Source organism: Lepus europaeus, chromosome 3 (assembly GCF_033115175.1).
Source record: "Lepus europaeus isolate LE1 chromosome 3, mLepTim1.pri, whole genome shotgun sequence".
Lineage (NCBI taxonomy): Eukaryota > Metazoa > Chordata > Mammalia > Lagomorpha > Leporidae > Lepus > Lepus europaeus.
In genome coordinates, this window is record NC_084829.1 from 84,592,910 (window position 1) to 84,617,925 (window position 25,016).

A 25,016-nucleotide genomic window follows, 5' to 3' on the forward strand; every position below is an offset into this window, starting at 1 on the left:
AAATTTCACTGATTACTGGAAAATACTTACATTTGAAACACTGGCTTTATTCAAATACTACCCATCTGTACATTTAAAAAACAAGCAGAACAGAAGTAAATGTTTTATTCTTCCAACTAAATTCCAGTACTACAAGGGCAATAAAACAATGATACACTGAGGGGAGGGGGGGGGGCAAATGTAGCAATAAACATTTGTTAAAAAGACCGATAGAATAAATAAAACTACCAAAAAAAAAAAATCATATAAACCCATTCTGAAACCCCAAGAAGTCCTGGAATACAGAAATGCCCTCCTCTTCCACTATGTCATAGGAAGCACTGTAGGCTATTTGCTTAATATTGTCCTGGGATTACATTCTAAATTATTAATAACTGGTTACAGCTTGGTTGTAGTGCACAATTAAAATCACACTAACTTCATCTGAAGTGTCATTCTACAGTTTTATTTACACAACCAGCAAAGGGCATGTTCTAGAACACCAGCTTTAATCCTTTTCAAACACATAAGAAGCCAAATTGTAAGGATACAACAAAATGAGGCCACTGGTATTAATACAGGTAGCCTAAGTCCACATCCAGGTGGTACTGACATCAGGGAAATTTCCAAAACCAGCTGCTGCTGCCTAAGAGTTGCCACTGACGAAAGCTTGAAATAACCTGTATTCACAGGGGGGTATTGGCATTGCTGCATGTCTTAATTGGGACCTCCTGCAACAACTCCACAAGGAACAAGGCAGCCCACAAATGCAGAAAACGTGATTCATGAAACATCTAAAGGGGGAGAAAAGGAAAAGTAGGTCAAAATCCAAACATCTTGAAAATAAAATTCAAACATTACAGATTATCATTCTTAATATTGCCCCTAAGTATTTAAATGATGAAATAAACCTTGCAAAATTATTTTGCCCATTCCCTCTATGCTTTGTTCTGTTAAAATTATCTTGGGTATGAAAAGAATGTCTTCTCCTTGAAAGACAACCTTGTTTTCAGTTTATAAATTCAAAGATGAAATACTTACAACTAGCAGGCTGTTCTCCATATCGTCGCATTATTTGATCATGGGTAAACTTCACAAATGCATCATATTGTTCTATAAATAAAGGAACATGTCGGTTACACAACTTGGAAAATACCTTAATATATTAGAGCCAAATAAACTCTGAAAAGTAAAACACAGTGAAACAATTCTGACACTTCAGTCAGTCATGTAAGTAGCAACAGTGTATCAAATAGAATGCAGATTTTCATCAGGAAACCCAGGTTTTAGTCAAATCATTTGACTGCATATACAGGTTGGGTGGATTTTATTTCCTAACAGCTTAGAATGCCCACATACCAGATTGGAGTGCCTGTGTTCCTATCTCATCTCTGTTCTCCATTCAAGCTTCCTGCTAAAGCAGACCCTGGGAGGCAGCGGGTGACAGCTAAAAGTATGGATGCCTGCCATCCATTTGGCAGATCTAGACTGAGTTCCGGGGTCTTGGCTTCAGCAAGGCCCAGCCCAGGTTGTTGCAGGATTTTGGATGGATGGCAGGTCTCTATCAAGTCTCTTTCAAGTAAATAAAATCAAGATCTCAATGAGGGCTTGCAGTAATACCTATTTTGAAAGTCTTTTTTTTTTTTTTTTTGGACAGGCAGAGTGGACAGTGAGAGAGAGAGACAGAGAGAAAGGTTTTCCTTTACCGTTGGTTCACCCTCCAATGGCCGCTGCAGCTGGCACACCGCGCTGATACGAAGCCTGGAGCCAGGTGTTTCCTCCTGGTCTCCCATGCGGGTGCAGGGCCCAAGCACTTGGGGCATCCTCCACTGCCTTCCCGGGCCATAGCAGAGAGCTGGCCTGGAAGAGGAGCAACCGGGACAGATTCCGGCGCTCCGACTGGAACTAGAACCCGGGGTGCCGGCGCCGCAGGCGGAGGATTAGCCTAGTGAGCCGTGGCACCGGCCCTATTTTGAAAGTTTTAAGTGCTATGCAAGTGGCAAGTTATTGCAAAAAGTCAAAACAGCACCCCCAAACAACGAAAAAAAAGAAATTCACCTATAACCTAATCAGAGCACAGATAAAGATGTTATATGAATAAACAAATTCTCTTGCTTACATTAACATGTTGATTCAACTCAAGAAAGTAAAATCTATGGCTGAAAATCAGAAAGAATTTCATTTACTATACTTATCCAAGTAATTCAGTGAAACTTGATAATTAAAACAAAACTGCAACTTGATACAGTGACAGGCAATTTGATATCTCAAATGTCTAGATGATATAAAAGATACATGGTCCCAAAATCTACAAACAGGTGAACAGCCAAATTCAGTTTTTTGCAGAAGATACATACATCAAAAGAAAATCTACCAATCACTGCTGTTGATCTACATGACTAGCAAATACTCCTTTAAGTCACTAAAGTGAACCATCAGCTACAAGAACTTTGACTTCCTTTCTTGAACTGAAATTCTCTGGATCTTAGAAAAAACTGTACTGGTGTATAGGAAGAGTAGTTAGCTGATATAAGAAGTAAGTATGCAATTCTTACAATAAGTTTCTAGACTCATTTATACCTGCAAGTTTTGTGTTCAATATTTCTTCATACTCTTCTCGTACTTTCTCTTCACGTTCTTTCAACAAACGTTCACAGATCATTCCAACCTGCCGTAGGGTAAATAAGGGCTGTTCTTTTTTTAATGGTGAGGATGTTGCAGGTGATGTCCCTATATAGAACATGGACAAAAAACAGCACTTAATTTAGTCATGAAAGCATCTTCTAACTGAAGAAGTTTCAATGTTGATTATTATATAAATGGAAGGTAACTGCTATCATAAGAAATACTTTGCTAAGAAATTTACTAAAATTAAGAACTGCTTTTGATGGCTTTTTTCAGCAAGAAATTTCAACTTACTGACTTTAAATAGTCCCTTTCTCTCTCTTTTTTTTTAAATGATGATTTACAAACTGCTCTAACAACAGGTACTAAAAACAGATACAGGATAAAAAAAATAACAACTACTACTTTATGACTCTAAATAGGACAAGTGTGTGAAAGTATACATATACAAGGATATTTCTAGAAGTACTGTAACAGAGCAGTGAAATAATTATGGGAAATCCAATGGCAGTGTTCAACCACAGCAAGGTATATCTGTACCTAAAAAAGAAGTACATGGTATGTCGTTCATTAAAAAAAAAAAAATAAAAAAACCTCAGGCACCCAGATCATGGTTGCTACACTACATTCACTTTGGGAATATTGTGTATGTTCCTTTGGTTACTGAGAATTCAAGTGGTGACTATTCATTTTATAGCATTTTTTTAAGATAACATGCATTACTTTTAGAATTAAAAAAAAAAAAAATTGGGAAAGGATTGTGGCGTGGTAGGTCAGGCCTTTGCCTGCGTGCCAGCATCCCGGCTTTTCCACTTCTGATCCAGCAGCCTGCTGGTGGAAGATAACCCAGATGCTTTGGAGTCTGCACCCATATGGGAGACCCAAAAGCAGCTCTTGGCTCCTAGCTTCAGATCAGCCTAGCTCTGACCTTTGAGGCCATTTGGGGAGTGAACCAGAGATTCAAGACTTTTTTTTTTTTTATTTTTGACAGGCAGAGTGGACAGTGAGAGAGAGACAGAGAGAAAGGTCTTCCTTTTGCCGTTGGTTCACCCTCCAATGGCCGGCGCACCGCGCTGTTCCGATGGCAGGAGCCAGGTGCTTATCCTGGTCTCCCCTGGGGTGCAGAGCCCAAACACTTGGGCCATCCTCCACTGCACTCCCTGGCCACAGCAGAGAGCTGGCCTGGAAGAGGGGCAACCGGGACAGGATCGGTGCCCTGACCGGGACTAGAACCCGGTGTGCCGGCGCCGCAAGGCGGAGGATTAGCCTGTTGAGCCACGGCGCCGGTTCAAGACTTTTAACTCTGCCTCTCAAATGAGAGCGGGGGAGGGGAGGTTGTAGGGAGAAAAAACAGGAGCTTAAGTAACTAATGGCATAGGATTAAGCTTTTCCCATAACAGAATTATTACCTGGTGAGCCTGGTCCACTGAGGAGAAATGCATGTGGTTGTGCATCAGAACTACAACATGGATCTGTCTGTTGGAAATTAGTTTCTAAATGTCTTCTCTTCTGCATGCGTTTATACTCCTGTTTTATGTTGTACAAGATTTGTTCTAAAAAAAAAAAAAAGTTAAAATTGGGCAAGATAAAAACTTTCAAGTTAAAAAAGAGGTAGACTTTCCAATAGTTATTTAGTAGAACCAATCTTCCCCGTAAGTTCTCTTCAAGTAACATCCATAAAAACCAACATTCTGGAAGAAATCATATCAGCATAAATAGGAGCACTTTACCAGAAATGTCACATATTTACCACCTGAATTCAGCTATTCAGTATGATTTCTGTAAGTTTTTCACTCAAACAGGGAATCTGACCTCAAACATCTACCTATTTTACTCAAGATTCCTAGCCCCAAAGTTTATTTATTTATCATACATAGAACTAACACACTAACAGGCTGTTTTCTAAATCCATAAGCAATCAGAAAGGGAAGAGTATGTATATTCAAACACACCAGCAAGATGTGACAGGTCAAAAGAACAAAAAGACGGAAGATAAGAAAAAAAAAATCATGTATGAATTAAATGGCTGCCAGCCATTAATATTAAGTTCAGCAGAACCCAAGAATATTACAGCATTAATAGCAAAGCATTCTGAATCCTGGGTTTTTGGGAAACCCTCATGCGAAGTGGCACAGAGCAGATCCTCTCAAAAAAATAACCGCTACACCACAATGCAATTATCCTTAAATATAGCCATTGCAACGGAGGATAAAATTATATCCAACATATCCTTCAGACCTGGTATGATTCATTTAGAAAGATTTTCCAATTTAAAATAGTTAACATTAGGTCTCTCCCCCCAAATCCCTAAGGTTCCTTCCTGTCCAGACTTTTCTCACTACCTCAATAACTCCCAAATTAATAGGTTATCTATGTGAAAATTAATCCAAGAAGTTTACTAATCCCAATGGAAAGTGAGATTAAACAGTAGCAGCTAATAGGCAGTAAGATTCATAAGTACAGTTGCATGCTGCCTCACAGGGACATGCTGTGATAAATGTACCATTTGCCGATTTTGTTGTGCAATCAGAGTGCACTTACACAAACTAAGATAACTTAAGATGTCACAAGGTACTGTGATCTTATGAATCTACTCTTGTACATGCTCATCACTGACCAAAACACCATGAGACAGTACATGACTATATAAGAGTATAAATTTTTCAACAGTGATGCATTTAAGAACTGAAAATGCAACTGAAGATTAAAGACTTGTGTGTGATAAGGTTTTTTAAAATTTCAAACTGGTTTTGTTAGATTTAATTTTTACTCTCTTCTCACTTTATATTATATCCCCAGAAAACAAACCTTAAGCACTTTTGAGAGACTCCCAAAAGAACATAAATCAGTCCCTAGAACATTTTAATTCTGCCAACTTCATTATTTTAACTGGAAAAAAAAAAGAAATTGCAAAGTATGTCCCCAGTCAAGACACCATTTAAATACTTTTTGTTATGTAAACAAACCTGTTTTGTATAAAAACCACAAATTGGAATGACTTTCAGGATGGTTGTGTTTAGAGTACTTTCATGTATTAAGCTTTTTTTCAGAATATTAACATTTGTTTAATATAGGTTAGTCATTTTTAATTTTTCCATTTATTTGACTAGTTTGCAATTTAAAGAGGTTGCTAGTGTTTGATATAAATGGGTTCCTAATATTCAGAGGTATGCAATAAAAACTAATACATCCTGTATCAACCAGGGCAATCACAAATATCTTTGTTTTTAAATAAGGGAATTCTTTTCAGTAACTATATTCTAAATGGTTTTAAAGGCAATGCTCCTTAAATCTCTGGTAGGCAGCAAACTCCTGGATTATTATACAGTAAAACTTCTTTAAAATTTAGTTTTATAAACCTCCAAACAAGATATAACCTGCAAATGACAAAATCCACTAATTTAAAAGTGTGATGCAGTGAATTCTGACTGCATACATGCAGTCTCGGAACCATCAGAATCATGATAAAGAACTTTTCATCACTCCCAAAAAGTCTCCCATGTTCTTTTGCAGTTAATTTACCACTATGACCATACACCTCCATCCACCAACACTCATATCCTATTAATGTAGTCTCCCTTAAAAGCCCACTGGCTCCACCATCTGGACTTCAACCAACCACAGATCAAAAATATTCAGGGGGCCAGCGCTGTGGCTCAACAAGCTAATCCTCCGCCTAGTGGTGCCGGCACACCGGGTTCTAGTCCCGGTTGGGGCGCCGGATTCTGTCCCAGTTGCCCCTCTTCCAGGCCAGCTCTCTGCTATGGCCTGGGGAGTGTAGTGGAGGATGCCCCAAGTGCTTGGGCCCTGCACCCCATGGGAGACCAGGAGAAGCACCTGGCTCCTGGCTTCGGATCAGCGCGATGCGCCGACCATTGGAGGGTGAACCAATGGCAAAAAAGGAAAACCTTTCTCTCTGTCTCTCTCTCTCTCACTGTCTACTCTGCCTGTCCAAAAAAAAAAAAAAAAAAAAAAAATTTCAGGGAAGAAAGTGCATCTGTACTAAACAGGCACGAGTATTTATGGCAGTGGTCATCATTCATTAAAAAATACAATTTAATAACTATTTACATAGTATATTTTATATATTGTATGTGCATTGCTTATATGCAAGCATTAGACCTTTTTCTTTAAGGGGCTGAAATATCTGTGAATCTTGGTACAGAAAGGAGGGCTGGAACCCATTCCCCACAAAGGACAACTGTACTTTGTACAATTTTGCCTTTTCTAGAATTTCAGGTAAATAGACCAATTAAGAGTATGAATGGTGTCTGAAATTCTTTCTTCAGCAAAATGTTCTTGAGATTCATATTATGTTCTATGAATTAGTAACTCCTCCCTTTTAATTGATTAGTATACCATTGTGTTTGTCTCCCCCTCTACCCTCAGACATTTCATCCATCCATTCTCACAGTATCAACGTTTAGACTGTTTCCCACAAAAATTCAGGTACAAGTTTTTGGGTAGAGAGTTTCATTTCCCTTGGATAAATACCCCAGAATGGGACTAAACTGCCCAATCACACAGCAACTGAAGGGTGGTTTTAATTTTTAAAACCTCAGAGTGATCTCATCATTTTGTATTCCTACCAACAATATATTGTATTAAGAGTTCCAGCTGTTCCACATCTATGCCAACACTTGATACTGTCAGTTAAAGAGCTGAAGAATTTTGAATGTTATTGCCTGCACTGCTTTTCACATCTAATATGATGCAACTATGTCATCTAAGCTGCACTATGCCCTCAGATGTTCTAATACTGGTAACATGTGATCAACAATGGTATGCAGTGAATGGCCAAATTTAACTCAGCCAAGATCTCAGCAGTAAAAGTAGCAAACAGCTAACTGCAAGCCTCAAGCTCAGCTTATTTCAGGTCAGGGGTTATAAACTGTTTTGAGACTGGTAAAGAAATTCCCCCAAATTCACTACTCTCACATTGCTGAACTCAACCTAGGTATGTGCGTGACTTAAGTTGCTGCCTTACCAGCTGGAAGAAGAAAGGCCTTCCATACACCAATAGGCTTAATAAAGGTTATATCTACTAGGTCTTAGTTGTATCAAGCGATCCTTATCAGACTAGCAAAAACACTTTATTCCAAGCACATGTAACATCTGACATTGTGTGGCCAACACAATTTACTTGTCCGTTAAAAAGGTCAAATACAGCTGTACTTGCATTATCATTTACATAATCCAGTTTTAATCAGATAGCCTTCATTTACACTTTATGAAGCATCGACTGAATTTGCAATCAATGAGAATAAAGCATGCATAAATAAGCTACCTGCCTGCATAGACCCCTTTAAAAATCTTAAAAACTACATTAGTCATCTATCATAAAATTAAATGAAAGTCACTAGAAAATTCTGTGACTTGTGGCATTTTCATTCCCAAATCTAGTAAATGCCACTAACATTGCTAATAAAGTTCTCCTTAGCAAGTAGGTGAAATGAAGGAGCCAGCACATATCCTGTGGAGTTTTTTTAAAAAACAAATTAGGAAAATATGAAAAGAAAAAGCTTCTTTTTAGTTGTCACTAATTACTGAAGAAACCGGGGGCACAATGAATGGAAAACAACATATACAGGAAAAATTAGCTTTGGTACTTGAAGAAAAACAAGACAACAAAAAGCTCTGCAATGATATAGGATAAATAGCATCAAAGGAGAGTGAGAGAAAGAACACGAAATTAGAACTAAAAATGTGTTTAAAGGAACAAATATGGTAATGGGGCAGAGAACCAAAAGAATATTTAGGATCCATAAGATAAACTACATATCTACTACGTGAAACTCAACTTTGGTAGCAGACCCATAATGCTTTACTGTTTTCCTACTTGACATCAGTTTAGATCAAACATTAAGGTTTCGTAAACAGTTTTAGGTATTAGGAGATCCTCTGTTATCACTTTAAGTTATTTATTTCTCTATGGAGTATCTCTGAACTTTAAGTGAAAGTGCACCTAAACAGAAATCCTAAACTGTGGGATTTAAAAGAAAAAAAAAAAAAAAAAAGTTAAAAGATTGCCAGTTCTAGCAGGAATATAACCTGTAGTAACCATTAAGATGCGAAACTAAGAAATTATTCCAAATATAACAAATCTAGGTTTCTGAACAACATACTAGCCACGGCCATGTCTACTTTATAAGTCAAAATACAATTGGGAGTTGCTATGGAGAGCTATCTTTGTAAATCAGCTATTTTTTCCAAGGATCATCTGTTCTGAACCTGAAGATTTTATATTCTCCTTGAAGCAATCTCGAGGAAAATGTTCTTATCTAGCCAACAGCAATTTGACTAAAAAGAATGACTTGATGCTACTTTAAATTCACTTTGAAACTACTGCTATATCAAAGGACCTAGGACCAATTCTAACACAAGATAGGCAAGGTAGAACAACTACAGTTTTAATGACTATATGGCTTAGCATGAATGCCAATAAGCATAATACCACAACACATAATTATATACCCTTTAAGGTGTTATCTAGAGTAACCTAAAGTACTCATTTATTTCCTTATAGGAGAAAGAAAAATTAAGATCACTATACAAGGTCAAATTCCATTATTTCACTGGTGCTATTTAAGTCAATGATCACTTATTTGAAATAAATGACTCAAATTTCTGAAATCCGTGCACTAAGTATAAATTTTACAATTATCTGCACAATGTTATTTCACTAACGCAGAATCCAAAGACAGCCAGAAGTTGGATGCTCTCTGATAACTACTTAAGTTATGTACCTCTAATATATACTTTTACTCTAAGGGGATAAGTTAAACCCTGTTGTTTTTGTTCTGTAGCTCTTAACTAATCATAATTATCTTCTCAAATAACTTTTTTAATTAATTTTTTTATTTAGTAAATATAAATTTCCAAAGTACAGTTTATGGATTACAATGGCTTCCCCCCCCCCCCCCATAATTTCTCTCCCACTCGCACCCCTCTCAAATAACTTTTAAGATGCAAAAGTAGAGAGCAGTAATAAAAATACAGTAAATAGAGGAGGGAGAAATTTAACTGTCCAAAGCTAAAACCCCAAATGTGCTTGTTACAGGAAACATTTGGCTCCAAGGTAAGAGGTCCAACTCCTATTCCAGTTAACCAGCCATGCAGGAAATTTATACTTACCTCCAGGTTTTAATAAATCAAGATACTTATTTCAAATTTGTTTTCGTTGGTAATATAGAACCAGTGAAATGAAAAAAGCTGACCTTGAAGTAATTATAGTTTTCCTTCCTCCTGTAGGAAGAATGTCCCTTAGACAGTAAAGTATTATATGATATAAATTTTAAACTTAAGTTACTTTGTAAAACCCATGAAAGCAGATTCCTTGAGGATTCTAGGGCAGCACAATCAGACTGAAATAAAAGTATGCTTCCTATAATAACTTACTAGGGCACAAAAAAAAATTTAAAAAAAGCAAACATGCACACAAAAACTGCTTTAGCATACCTGGAAACCAGAATTTGCAAACTCATGACCAACAGCCAAATCAAGCACTAGGACGTGTTTTGCCTGAATATATTTTTAACATTAAGTATGAATTTGTAGGCAGTATTTAAAATACAGGTGACAAATAATGTGACTTCTGACTATAATTTTACAAAGAAAACTGCACTATGTTGCAAAACTCAGCTGAAGTGGTCAAATTTAAGAGCTTCTACAATTTTAATACACACATATATCACCTAGAATGTCAAAATGTAGATTCTGAGTAGACATATTCTGCTTCTCTAATGAGGTGATACTGTTGACCAGCAGCAAGGTTCGAATTCACTATTTCCCACCTAGCTTACTTCACTCAATTATATTACTTGTCTGGAACTTGGGGTATTTTAAGTTTCTAGTCCCTGATGAAAATAGTAACTTTCTTATTGTGGCGATTCTAAAATGTGGTCGAGGGGCTGGTGTCGTGGTGTATCAGGTTAAGCCACTGCCTGTGATGCTGGCATCTCATACAGGTGCCAGTTCAAATCCTGGCTGCTCAACTTCCAACCCAATTCCCTGATCATGAGCCTGGGAAAGCAAGAGAATATGGTCCACCCACGTTATAGAACCGGATAAAGCTTCTGGCTCCTGGCTTCAGCCTGGCCCAGCTCTGGCTGTTGCAGCCATCTGGAGAATAAGCCAGCAGATGGAAGATCTCTCCCTTGACCCCTTCTCTCGCTGTAATTCTTTCAAGTAAAATAAACAGATCTTAAAACACTAAAAAGGAGAAGAGCATCAATTTACTGTTAGACATGGTAGAGAACAGGAGGTGAGGGGAACAGGCATTAACAGCTAAGTACTGCAAGTACATAAATTAATATTGGCACACTCGCCTAGATGACTTCTGTAGTTCTAAATCAGACACACCCTTCCTTAACAGGAAAATTACTCTGGAATTTAACTTGATTGGAATTACTCAGGTGATTCATTACATAATATTAACCTATAAACACTGATTCTTGGGGCCAGCACTGTGGCACAGTGGGTTAATCCTCTGTATGCGGTGCCGGCATCCCATATGGGCTCCAGGTTCTAGTTTCAGTTGCTCCATTCCCATTTGGGGAGTGGAGTGAACCAGCAGAAGACCTTTCTGTCTCTCCCTCTCACTGCCTGTAACTCTACCTCTCAAATAAATAAATAAAATCTTTAAACACTTATTCTTTCATGTCTCCTAAAATACTTTTTAAAAAATGTATATTTATTTATTTGAAAGAGTTACACAGGGAGGGGAGAGGCAGAGAGAGAGAGAGAGGTCTTCCATCTGCTGGTTCACTCCCCAATTGGCTACAACGGCCAGAGCTGTGCCAATCCGAAGCCAGGAGCCAGAAGCTTCCTCCGGGTCTCCCATGTGGGTGCAGAGGCCCAAGCATTTGGGCTATCTTCCACTGCTTTCCCAGGCCATACTAGAGAGCTGAAATCAGAAGTGGAGCAGCCGGGACTTGAACCAGCGCCCATATGTGATGCTGGCACTGCAGAGGGCGGCTTTACCCACTACGCCCCAGTGCCGGCCCCTAAAATGCCTTTTTTTAAAAAAATCTTATTTAAGTTATACAAGTTTCATGTATTTCATACACAAATTTAGGAACACAGTGACACTCTTCCCCCCAGTCTCCCTCTTGCCCCCATGCTTCATCCCTTCCTCCTCCTCCCTTATATTCCCACTCTTAATTTTTACAAATAGCTATTTTCAGTTTAGTAGAAGAGGTCAACAAATAGTATGAAGAAAATAAAACAAACAACAAAAACACTGTTCCATGGAAGAGACAAGGGCTATAAACAATCATCGAATCCCGAAATGTCTATTTCACTCTAATACATTACATTTTAGGTACTCTATTAGTTACCTCAGATCAGGGAAAACATGGTATCTGTCTTTTTTGGGACTGGCTTCTTTCTCTTTTTTTTTTTTTTTTTTTTTTTTTTGACAGGCAGAGTGGATAGTGAGAGAGAGAGACAGAGAGAAAGGTCTTCCTTTTTGCCGTTGGTTCACCCTCCAATGGCCGCTGCGGCTGGCGCATCGCGCTGATCTGAAGCTTGGAGCAGGGACTGGCTTATTTCACTAAGTATAATGTTTTCCAGCAGTGTCCATCTTGTTGCAAAAGACAGGGTTTCATTTTTTTTATAGCTGAGTAGTACTCCATAATGTATATATACATACCATAATTTCTTTATCTAGTCAAAAGCCTAAAATACTTTCTAAAAAGGAAATTCATAATGATGTGAAAATAAACAAATGCATTTACTTTTCTATTATGACTCTTAGAATTAAGACCATGCTCATGGGCCAGGGCCGTGGCTCACTTGGCTTATCCTCCACCTGTGGCACCAGAATCCCATATGGGCCCCGGGGTTCTAGTCCTGGTTGGTCCTCTTTAGTCCACCTCTCTGCTGTGGCCCAGGAAGGCAGTGGAGGATGGCCCAAGTGCTTGGGCGCCTGCACCCGCGTGGGAGACCAGGAGAAGCGCCTGGCTCCTGGCTTTGGATCGGCATAGCTCCGGCTGTAGCGTCCATTTGGGGGGATAAAGCAACGGAAGGAAGACCTTTCTGTCTGTCTCTCCCTCTCATTGTCTGTAACTCTGTCAAATAAATAAACAAAAAATCTTAAAAAAAAAAAGACAAGCCTACAAACATTTTTGCTTATCCTATGTATTATTTAAGTTATGTATTTCATATATATATATTTCAGATATACAAAGTCAAGATTTCACAGAAATTCTAACTTCTAGTGATGGAGGGCCTACTGGGAAGGCCTACTGAAAATACAACAAAGGGTCCACATTCCCATGGTTGGAATTAACTAAAGATACAGATTAGCTAAACTAAACATATAAATTAGAGCATTGCCCAAGTGGAAACTAAGTCTAGTAGCATTACGTTGACTGCTTGGGGAGCTATTAAATCAGAGGCGAGGAGCTGAACCTAATACTAAAGCACCCCAAAAAGCATAACCACCACATGAAGGCAGAAAGAGCAGCCAGAAAAATGGCAGGGTGGGGGGAAATGGCATCACAGAAAAAAACAAGCATTTCAAAAAGGGATGTGTCAGCAGAGTGAATGCTTTAAGAAGTCATTAGGGAAGACCGAGTGCCATGGAAGTCACTGGTGATTTGACAAGACCTAAGGCACAAATATATTAGGAGTTAAGAATTGAACAAATGCAAACAAACTATTTGAAAGGGCTATGAATGTGGATTTGAAATGCAGGCATCTAGGAGACAGCTTAAGGAAATGAGGATGTTTTATTTATTTATTCCCTAAAGGAAGGCCTGACAATATTTAAAGCCGAAAGGAAAGATCTAGTTGATAGAAAAAAGGCAAACACATTAAAAAGTGCCATTTGAGGTTCCCTATCATGAGTTTCCAGCACTCACAGGCAGAAAATGCTCTTATAATACTCATAACAATCTCAGAAGGCAGTTACTACTGTCATCACTGCACATTTTTGTAGATAAGGAAAATGAAGCTGTACTTCAATGCCTTTTGAAAGGTCATACATCCAGAACATGGACCTGACTTCAGGGTCCAAGCTCTTAACATCTATCAACCTCTCCATCAGTGTAAAAGAGTACTTTAAAAGTTCATGGGGGCCGGCGCTGTGGCGCAGCGAGTTAAAGCCCTGGCCTGAAGTGCCGGCATCCCATGTGGACGCAGGTTCTAGTCCCAGCTGCTCCTCTTCCCATCCAGCTCTCTGCTATGGCCTGGGAAAGCATTAGAAGATGGCCCAAGTCCTGCACCCACATGGGAGACCTGGAAGAAGCTCCTGGCTCCGGATCAGCACAGCTCCAGCCGTTGTGGCCATCTGGGGAGTGAACCAGCGGATGGAAGACCTCTCTGTCTCTACCTCCGTATGTCTTTCAAATAAATAAAAATAAAATCTTTAGTTCATGGAAAATAGAATTAAACAGATGAACACAGGGGCTAATGCTGTGTAGTAGGCTAAGCCTCAGGCTGCCACACAGGCATCCATATGGGTGCCGGTTCATGTCTCCTGCTCCTCTTCTGATCCAGCTCTCTGACTATGGCCTTGGAGAGCAGTGGAATATGTCCTATGGCCTTGGGTCTCTGTACCCACATGGGAGACCTGGAAGAAGCTCAGGGCTCCTGGCTTCAGATAGCCCAGCTCCAGGCATTATGGACATTTGGGGAGTGAACCAGTGGATGGAAGGACTTTCTGTCTCTCCCTCTGTTTGTTGCTCTACCTCTCAAATCAATAAAGTCTTGAAAAAAAAAAGTATGAATTTATTCTGATGAAAAAAAAAAACATTTTTTTAAAGGATTTATTTATTTGAAAAGCAGAGTTACACAAAGAGATCATCCATCTTCTGGTTCACTCCCCAAAAAGGCCACAAAGGCCATGGCTGGGCCACGCCAAAGCCAGGAGCCTAGAACTCCATTCTGGTTTCCCATGTGAGTGCAGGGGCCCAAGTACTTGGGCCACCTGCTTCTGCTTTCCCAGCCACATTAGCAGGAACCTAGATTGAAAGTGGAGCAGCCAGAACTTGAACAGGCACCAATATAGGACACCAGTGTTGCAGGCAGAGGTTTAACCAGATGAACCATAATGCTGGCCCTTTCTAAATATTTATTTGAAAGGCATAGTTACAGAGACAAACAGAGAGTGAGAGCTACCATCTTGCTTCTCTACCTAAATGACCCCAATGGCCAGGCTGGGCCAGGATGAAGCCAGGAATCTGGAACTTCACTGTGGTCTCCAACATGAGTGGGACCCCAGCTTCCCAGACATTAGCAGGGAGCTGGACTGGAAGCAGAGCTCATATGGGATGTGGTGCTGCAAGCAGTGGCTTATCTGCTGCACCACCAACACCAGCCCCACTCAAAAATTCTTCTGATGGACAAGAAGGCAGTAGAAGAGATGAAACATAATTCTCATCTTCCTCACAGGATAGCCACCCATACTCAATCAGGGTATTTTATTGGTGTGTTCAAAATAAGGAATACTCTAAACTCTAGGTCAGCACTATCACAGATGTTTTGAGTGACTATAATGCCAGCCTCTGTTAATGCTGTGTCTCACCCTGGACTGTGGAAGGCAGAGGTTGTTACAGCACCAGGTCCCTATTCTGTTACAGGAATTAAAAACTCCTATACTTTTAAACCAGTCATACCACTTAAAAAAGTTCTTCCAGAGAATTATATTTTGACAGTAGAAATAAGGCAATCCCCTATCACAGTTAAAGGGCAAATCTCAAGAAAGGTAATGTTTGAAAACATGACTTTCTTCAAATTCTAGTCTGCTTTCTACATTTGTTAGATCAGTCCAACAATGCTAGTTCATTTTCTAAGATAAGAAAATATAAGAGAGATTAACTCTTCAAAGTCCCTCTAGACAACCTCTCCCCCGCCTTTTTTGAGGGAGTTTTCTAAGAATTAGCATTAATGGAAATGAACATGAAACCTAAAGGAAAAAGAATATATACTACATATTGAGACAATAAAAGCTTCAACATCGATTCTTTTTAAAGATTTATTTATTTGAAATGCAGAGTTACAGAGAGGCAGAGACAGAGGGGTCTTCCATCTGCTGATTCACTCCCCAATTGGCTACAATGGCCAGAGCTGCACTGATCCGAAGTCAGGAGCTTCTTCCAAGTCTCCCATGCGGTTGCAGGACCTCAAGGACGTGGGCCATCTTCTACTGCTTTCCCAGGCCATAGCAGAGAGCTGAATCAGAAATGGAGCAGCCGGGCCTCGAACCAGTGCCCATATAAGATGCCGGCACTGCAGGCAGCAGCTTTATCTGCTAAGCCACAACATGGGCTCCAACTTGAACATCTATTTAAAAAATCATTTTTTTAAGGTTTCAAAGGCTGTTAAAGTGTGATTAAATAGTAAACCAATTTCAGCAGGCCATCAAAAATGGGAATAATGTCAATGTGGAAAATGTTCATGAGAAATTAAAAACAGGTACATTTTAAAAGGGTATTAAAGTATTTTAATACAAGTTTGGATAGCTAATAAAGTTATCAACTGTGGTTGCTCTCCAGTCACTCAAGAGACTTACTCTTTTTTGCCTAACCAAGCACAGTATCTAGAATTCAAATTGAGCTCATAAGGGCTTAAAACAAGTGAATTCTGCCAGCGCCGTGGCTTAACAGGCTAATCCTCTGCCTTGCAGTGCCGGCACACCGGGTTCTAGTCCCGGTTGGGACGCCGAATTCTATCCCGGTTGCCCCTCTTCCAGGCCAGCTCTCTGCTATGGCCCGGAAGGCAGTGGAGGATGGCCCAAGTGCTTGGGCCCTGCACCCCATGGGAGACCAGGAGAAGCACCTGGCTCCTGCCTTCAGATCAGCGAGATGCGCCGGCCGCAGTGGCCATTGGAGGGTGAACCAACGGCAAAAAGGAAGACCTTTCTCTCTCTCTCACTATCCACTCTGCCTGTCAAAAATAAATAAATAAATAAATAAATAAATAAAAAACAAGTGAATTCTAAAGGAATTTCAAATTTTAAACAATGCAAAGAAAAACCAGGTCCATTACTAGACCTCAAAATTGAAACTTAAGTCCTGGGGACCCTGCTGTGGCCCAGCGGGTTAATGCCCTGGCTTGAAGCACCATAATCCTATATGGGTGCCGGTTCTAGTCCCAGCTGCTCCTCTTCCGGTCCAGCTCTCTGCTCTGGCCTGGGAAAGCAGAAGATGGCCCAAATCCTTGGGCCCCTGCACCCTTGTGGGAGAGCCGGAAAAGGCTCCTGGCTCCTGGCTTCGGATCGGCACAGCTCCAGCCATTGTAGCCATTTGGGGAATGAAACAGAGGATGGAAGACCTCTCTCTCTGTCTCTACTTCTCTCTGTAACTCTTTCAAATAAATAAAAAAATAAATCTAAAAAAAAAAAAAAGTCAAAAATCATTTAGGTGGAAAAATTCCAACTTTAATTAAATTACGACTTTCCATAGCACTATTATATCTCAGGATGATCTGCCTGTGACATATGTGGCAGATTGAAACTAGTGACTGAAAATGTTTAAAGGAAAAAAGCTAAAACCCAAGACAAATTAAAAGTCCATTATAATCTTTTCTGTGCTGTAAGTTAATTACCAGCCCCCAAAATTCTAACATCACAACAAAGATGATAAAATCTGTTATACTGTAAAATTCTCATCAGCTCAAAATGAATACCAAAACTGGAAAACTGACATACCAGATTTTTAACAACTACCAAGAATTCCCTGCTCAATATAGAGCTGCAATGCCATCTCATCATGTGAGAAAAGTCCACTTAAATCACTCAGTTCTTTAGAAATAAAAGATTAGATTTTCATGTCAAAAAATATTTTTCCTAAAAAACCTATAAAATCTTTAAAAATGTATTTCTTCAATCAGCAAATCTGATAATGGCAAAATTCTTATAATGGGCCTATTTAAAATATTGTTTTCTATGTAATGCATGTTTAAAAGGAATACTGGGGCTGGCGCCGCGGCTCACTTGGCTAATCCTCCGCCTGCAGTGCCGGCACCTTGGGTTCTAGTCCCGGTTGGGGCGCTGGTCCTGTCCCGGTTGCTCCTCTTCCAGTCCAGCTCTCTGCAGTGGCCCGGGAAGGCAGTGGAGGATGGCCCAAGTGCTTGGCCCTTGCACCTGCATGGGAGATCAGGAGGAAGCACCTGGCTCCTGGCTTCGGATCAGCACAGTGCGCTGGCCGTAGCGGCCATTTTGGGGATGAACCAACGGAAGGAAGACCTTTCTCTCTGTCTCTCTCTCTAACTCTGCCTGTCAAAATAAAAAAGAAGGAATCCCTCAAAAAAAAGTATCCTTCCAAGTCTTAAACTTAATTGCAGTATTTATTACAACTTGTTTTAGTCAAACACTTTTGTCATAAAATGCCACCTATTTGACTATACTGCTACAAAACAGTCGAAAACAAAAAACTGGTACAGAATCTAACATTTTTCTTTCAACTTTAGAACATTTAAGAATCTTAGTTAATGCCAAGACTTGATTAACTCAACAAATAAGCAAACAGTTTGATTAACTTAACCGATAAATTCATTATTTGAAAAATTTTGTGCTACGTTTAAAAGAAATGGTAAAAATAACAACAACAACCTTGAAATTATTTTCAAAGCATATGCGCGTACTTCAAAGAGTTTGTGGGGAAATGGAATTAAAAAATGTTTTGAGTGTAGAAATTTTTTAAAGATCATGTGTATAAATAAGTACAAGCCAATCCAGTTAACAACTGTTGCTACACCAAGACTGCCACTGATGAATCATCTCTCTCAGATGTGTTTAGAAAGTTGAGAAACACTTTAAGTAAATGAATTCTAGAATCCCCAAACTCAGCAAAATAAAGATGGTTCTCTTTGAATTAAATTCATTTGTGAACATTTTAGCATCTGTAAATGCTAGGCTAGGTCATGTCTGAGGAGTTATTTCCTCTTAATACCTTTTTAGAAGTAGGTAGTCTTGGGACCAGCGTGTGGCGTAGCAGGTAAAGCTGCCGACTGCAGTGCTGGTATCTCATATGTGCATCGGTTTGAGTCTCAACTGCTCCACTTCCGATCCAGCTCTCTGCTATGGCCTGGGAAATCAGCAGAAGATGGCCCAAGTCCTGCGCCCACTTGGGAGATCTGGAAGAAGCTCCTGGCTTCGGATCGCCACAGCTCCAGCCCTTGCGGCCAATTGGGGAGTGAACCAGTGGATGGAAGACCTTTCTCTCTCTCTCTCTGTCTCTCCTCTGTGTAATTGTTTCAAATTAATAAATAATTAATAAATAAACCTTAAAAAAAAAAAGTAGGTAGTCTTCTCAAAGGCAAGAAATTCACTGTGGTTTCACACATGCACAGAGAACACCCCTTGAAGTCAACAGTAACAGATAATGTGCTAACAAAGGACTATAGGAACCACAAATTTCTTGGCTGAGTTCCAGGTACTTGAAAATACCCACTCCTAATACCATTAGTTTCCTGAACCAACTGAGGTCCAAACTCAATTCATGCTGTCACTGTATATTCTTCAAGGAGATTCAAAAGTTTGTTTCCAAGTAGGAAAAATACCCAAAACTAGGTACTTTAATGATTTTTTTCTCAACATATTACTTCTATTACTGTGCATTCCCAGGTCTATCCAAACAACAGGAAAGACCTATCCTACTCAAGCAATACACCATATATTCTTTTTCCTATAAAGGCATTCAAAAACTGAAGAAATTACTCTCCTTTACACTTCAGGTTATGCTTCCATAGCAACCATAGTGGCTACTAGTATCCAGGCTTAGCCTATGTGTTTTCTATGCTCAAGTTACCGCTTATTTTCTACTGTCAATAAATAAATAAAAAGCTCAGTAATGAATACAAGTGCACTGTTTTTAATGGCCATGAACTTGCAGAATTCTTAAATGCATAATTCATTGAACTATGAAATAACTACACTTACATACATAGTTCTACCTAAAATATTGGGTTTAAAATCCAAAGTACAAAGACCATTAAAAAACATTTATTTGCCAAATTCACTGAAAACCTTAGAAGCAACTTACCAGCTGCCTAAATAACCACAAAATACTAAAAGACACTTCTGGCTCAATATAAATGACATCTGAAGTGAGATGCTGTCTCCTCCAACAGACATCTCATTTGTTTGCCTAGAATCATTTATATTTCATTTAAGCCAGCTGGTGTCTCTGTCTGCAGGCATGCATCAGTGTCTAATGAACAATCTATACTCTCATAAGCCTTCTTCATTCACAAGCTGTAGTTTCCATTTTTAATGGCAAGTTTCCAGCAAATACACTGAGTTCTTACAAAGGAATTTAACTGTTCATCCAACTTAATTCCTAAGGCAATCTAGAACAATGGTACTAACCCATAAACAATGTGTATTAATATGCTTAACAAATTCACAAATAGGTTGACATCCACAGGAGGATCTGTTCACTAGATCATTCATTCAGCACACTATTATGAAAACAATGCGTTGCATTTGACGGACAGTCTCCTAAAATGTTGCATAATATTTGGGTTTTATTCTTGGGAATATCATGACAATCTTTTGGCTAAATGGTAACACAATGAGATGTGTTAAAAAAAAAAAAACAATGACAGAATACTTTGAAACTTGCTTTCAACTAACCAACCACAATAACTATTCATGCACTGAGGTAGTCATTTCTTCCAATCATATACAATACTGCCCCCTTTTTCCCAAATATCTACCCTCATCATCTACTTTTCCTTTTCCATATCCAAAGGTACTATAAGCTTCACTGCTGACACCCTAATTGGATAGGTAAAGTTTTTCTGCAAACGACCAGACAGCAAATATGGAGTTTTGGGGCAATACAGTCTGTCACAGCTACTCAACTCTGTCACTGTAGGCTACAACATATAAAACTTTTTTAAAAAGCTCCATTCCGATAAAATTTGATTCATATACAATGAAATTTGAACTTCACAGATTTTCACGTGTCATGAAGTAATTCTCTTTTCCAACCATTAAAAATGGAAAAAAACATTTGTGGCTCCCAGGATGCATGAAAATACCACCATAGTATTTTCTAGACCCTCCCCTAAACGATGTACAACCATTTCTGAATTAGTAACTCAGGTGTCCCAAAAACCATTGTTGGCATAGGCTGTGATAAAGGGGACCCTAAAAAAGTCATAATGCTAATTAGCAAAATAAAGGCTCAAGTTTTGAGGTTAAGCAAGAAAGCTTAACTTCCTTCAGTTTAGCCCATCCCTTTTTCCTAGTATTAAGCTGCAACAGTTTGAACAATATCGATTTAAATGATAGCTGTCAAGTCAAACTAAAATAACAGCTAAGGTTTAAAACACATGTCCAAGTGTCTGAAACTAAATAAAGCCACAACACAACTTCAACTACACCATCAGAAGGAACTAGTGTTATTAAATATCCAGAGAATATAGATAAGTTGTGTACTATACATGCCCTGAAAAAAATAAACTTCAGAACTCTAGTACTAAATTAGATTATATTTGAACCCACAGAAGTGAAAGGAAAACAGAGTTCCCACAGAATTTCAATTTGGTAAATCCAATCCTGGCTACTTGTTTCAGCTAAGGATAAGAGTATCCACTCTTAGGAAGTTTAAGAATCACCACTGTGAAAATAGCAATCTAAAAATTGAGTGTTTGGGAAAATCATTTCTAAGTTTCTTCACATGAAAACTGAGAAGCTCCTTGAAACTTGCATAAGACTAGCTCCTTTTATGAAAATATTAGTACAAAAAAAAAAAAAAGAGCATACACCAAACTGCCAAAAACACAAGGCCAAATTAATTTAGAATGTCTTTCAAAATTACAATAAGAAGAAATATCCGTTTTAATAAGTCTAAACTTCAGCAATGTTAACTAGCTTTCAAGTCAACTTTTTGTTAATATTCAAATTAGTTGAGACAGCTAAGTAACTTTTAGCAACCTTCATAAAAAGATCAATTAAGATGTTATTTCAGGTTTCAGCATGTGACCAAACTTCCAAAGTGAAAGTCAAAAAGCACCCTGAATAGAGGAAATATTTCAAAAAATGAATGTGGATTTGAATTCTAGTAGCTTTACTTTTATAATCATTTAATTGAAATTTGAGATGTGGAGACAACTGTATTAACCAGTGCTGCCAATACATCAATGAAATGACAAGCTTGCCAATGATCACAATTCTTTCTGAATACTTTCTCTAAAGTGAGGAGACATGTTACAACCACCCCTCACCATTTTACATATAATGCACAAGATTATTTTAGCATTGAGAAGTACATTAACTCCCAAACGTAACCCTATTAATTCACTTTGACTGAAATGTATTGGCTACAGCTTTTTTGAAAGTGGCCTTAGTAGCTGCTAAGTACAAATCTGATGATACCATTTCAATTTTCATACTATTTCACTAAACAGACACTGAAAATGTAAAACACCTGGAACTCATTCCAGATAATGGTTGTTCCCTTTTTCGTTTTTTAAAGTAAAACCTACCAATCATTCAATTGAATACCTTGATAAAGACAGCATAGGTATAGCCATTCATTTTACCTGGGAATGCCTGTGAAAACGGGCCACAATTCTAAGCAGTTTGCCCTTAAGTTAAATATCAGTAAAAATGGTAGCTGGGTATTTGAATCTTTTCATGGTTTGGCAAAGGATATTTTGAAATGTGGCATTAAACAAAAAAACAAACTTCATAAAGTCAATTCCAAACGGAAGTTACCAAATATAGAGGTATATACACTTCTTACTTTTTTAAAGCTAATGATAAGGAGACACTTAAATTAAGCTATGAAAAGGCTTTGTCTAATGCGATATTACTACCAAAGGCTCTCACAAAAACCCTTGGCAAGCTACACACAAAGGAACCCGATTTACACTTCAAGTTCACAAAAGCCTATCCTAGGACTGTGCCAGGGGCACACAAGGATTTCAAAGTCCAGAAAAAAAAACCGGGCACACACATGCTGTACAAAGCAGCCAAAAGGCATTCCCCAGTCACTTTCAGGAAATGTTTCAAAATAAAGAGCAAAAAAAGTCTGTGAAATCCCCTGGATCCTTAGGGTGATTTATTAATTCTTAGGACTAGGTGGTTTTCTCCCAACGTGACTTTGTTGGGCAGAAATAAAGCCTTCCCAAATAAAAGCAATCACGCAGCCCCAATTTTCAGTACAATTCGCTTTTCGTCAAAAGTTCAAGATTCCCAAGGTCTAGACGTATAGCGCGATCACATTACAGTACTGGGGAAGACTATTTTCTTTGTTGTTGACCGTGCTAGGGAAACAGGTCTTGACTCAGCCAAAGTGGCGTTCTTGTGGGTGATTAATGACAGGCCTAGATCTCGCCCCAGTGACATCCATCCCCACCCCCTTCCCCCTCTACACTAAAATCAGCCATGTCTGAACTGGAGGAGGGGCTGTCGCCTCGCCTTAAACCACCTAATCCAGAGTTAATAGCTGCAACCAATCGATTCAGGCAAACACATCGAGATTCGGGTGAAATGTGAGCCTTCTCTCGCCCAAATTTGTGAAGAATATCGCCCTCGCTGATCATTTCCGCTGGGGCTCTACCGACCACGGAAACACTCGATTCCAGTCATGCCGCCCAAAGAAAAAGATCTTCCTCTTCCTCACAATACCGGCCCGGCCCTCATCCACCCCATCTCCCGCCTCGACATCGGGCCATTTCTATTGTGTCTCCGTAGCCCGAGGAGCCAATTATCAGCAATGTGGTCGCCCGAACACTGTGCTAAGAACGGAGACCACAGCCCAGTGCCCCCACCCCGGCAGCCTCCTGCCGCGCACGCCCCCACGATCCCAGCGCTCTCGCCCACCCCCGAGCCCGCGGGGCCGGGTCCCACCTGTGGTGAGGCGGGAGGAGACGTCGCCAAAGGGGGACGGCTCCATTCGGAGATACTTCTGCGGCGAGGCGGCCGCGGCCGAAAAGGAGGCGGCGGTGGCCGCGGCCGCCGACGACGGGGAGGCGGCGGTCGAGGTGGGCGCTGATAATGGCGCACATCGTCTCCGCTTCGGGGACGCCGGGCTCAGCAGCGGGTCGAAATCCAGAGTCCTTTTCAGAGTGGCTCCGCACGCCATGGCCTCAGGCAGCCGAGGCGCCGGGCTCGGGTGGGGTCGGAGAGGGGTGACGGGAGGGGAAAGGGCGAGGGCAGAGCGGGGACCCGAGGGGCGCCTAAGCCGCGGGCTCAGGAGCAGCCAGGCGGGTCGCGGAGAGCCGCCGCCGCCGCTGCCTCCGCGGCAGGGGCAGTGGCCAGGGCAGACCCGGGCGAGGGCGGGAGGGGCGGGCGGCAGCGCACGCCGGCCGCGTCAGTGGGGGGCTCTTCCGCCTCTTCAGACGCGGCTCCCACGGGAGAGGCTCCGGCCGCCCCCGCCGTCCGTTCAAGCCTTTGCGCCGCGCCTGAGTCGCTCCGGCGCTGAAACCTGCTTCCTTCGGAAGTCGATAGCAGCCCCGTGGGGTGTGCGGCCGAGACGCTGCTCCTAATACGCCCGAGTGCGGCCAGCAGTTCGCGAGCAGCAGTCGCTGTCGGGGGACTGCGAGGCTGCTGCGGCAGCAACAGCTCAGGAGAACACGTCCAACTGCTTCCCCCTGTACTGTACGACTCTTCCACCCGCCGCCGGCCCCAATATGGCGTCAATAACAACGCCGCCGATTCAAATCCTGCGGCCTCAGGGCGCGTGCGCAAATGGGCGGCTCCACCTGTAGTTGAATTCTGGGAATTGTAGTGTTTGACTGAGAGGAGAAATCGGCGTGAAAGGCGGTTATGGGGTAGTCACAGAAACCACGACTCCCGTCATGCAAGGCGTGCGATTCTGAGTTCCGGGTTGGAATTTAAATCCCCCTGCACAGGTTCAGTGTAAAAGGAACTTAGCATAAGAGAGGAAAGAAAAGGTTCTGAGACAGTAGATGAGAAGGACGAGAACCTGTGAGGAAAGCAAGGCAAACGTACTAAAGGCTCCTATGACTCAGGGCATAGTTTTTCCTACAGTGATTTAACAACCGGGAAATGGAAAACTAAACCAACAAAACAACACAGAATAGATTATTTTGGATGTTAACAGAGCCAAAAACCAAAACCTGTCATAGGAAATAATAACAAGAACATGAAATCTATTTAGGATTGCAAGAGAAAACAGCATTAATAGTATCGAGATTTTCGATCATTGGGGGAATGCGATGCTTTGCCCATCCACTTAAGTTCTGCAAAGCCAGACGCTTCTGTACAAGAACAGGATTTGAACAAATACAGGACCAAACTCTTTTGCTCTAGGTGAAAAGCAAATGACTTCAGAAATGCTATTATTTCTGTTGAATATTGGTGTATACAAGTACCTTATGAACTGTAAAAAAGAAATCAAAAGACATAACGAATTGTCTAGGTAATTGTCTACACAGTGGACCCATTTTGAAAGCAGAGGGGAAAAGGACCTTTCTAATAGTTGTAATTT

The 25,016-nt window shown here is 40.4% G+C and overlaps 2 protein-coding genes across 4 annotated transcripts in view; one reads left to right on the top strand and one right to left on the bottom strand.

Annotated features, from left to right (window-relative positions):
- ORC3 (origin recognition complex subunit 3) overlaps nucleotides 1–19,372 on the top strand; it is an 87,624-nt gene extending 68,252 nt beyond the window's left edge. The window contains exon 20 of one of the 3 annotated variants that reach the window (XM_062186483.1): nucleotides 18,622–19,372. In XM_062186483.1, the coding sequence (XP_062042467.1) occupies nucleotides 18,622–18,747 (126 nt within the window). In that variant the 3' untranslated portion in view covers nucleotides 18,748–19,372. Of the gene's footprint in view, nucleotides 1–13,782; nucleotides 13,924–18,508; nucleotides 18,534–18,621 lie in introns of those variants that run through there. The other 2 variants (XM_062186490.1, XM_062186484.1) reach the window with 2 other exon arrangements.
- AKIRIN2 (akirin 2) lies at nucleotides 430–24,203 on the bottom strand. The gene is made up of 5 exons (XM_062186492.1): nucleotides 23,414–24,203; nucleotides 4,014–4,157; nucleotides 2,560–2,709; nucleotides 1,021–1,092; nucleotides 430–773 (listed from the first exon to the last, which is right to left on the bottom strand). Exons 1-5 carry the CDS (start codon nucleotides 23,646–23,648, stop codon nucleotides 763–765), a joined length of 612 nt encoding a protein of 203 aa, XP_062042476.1. The 5' UTR covers nucleotides 23,649–24,203; the 3' UTR covers nucleotides 430–762.
- Nucleotides 24,204–25,016: the final 813 nt, after the last annotated feature.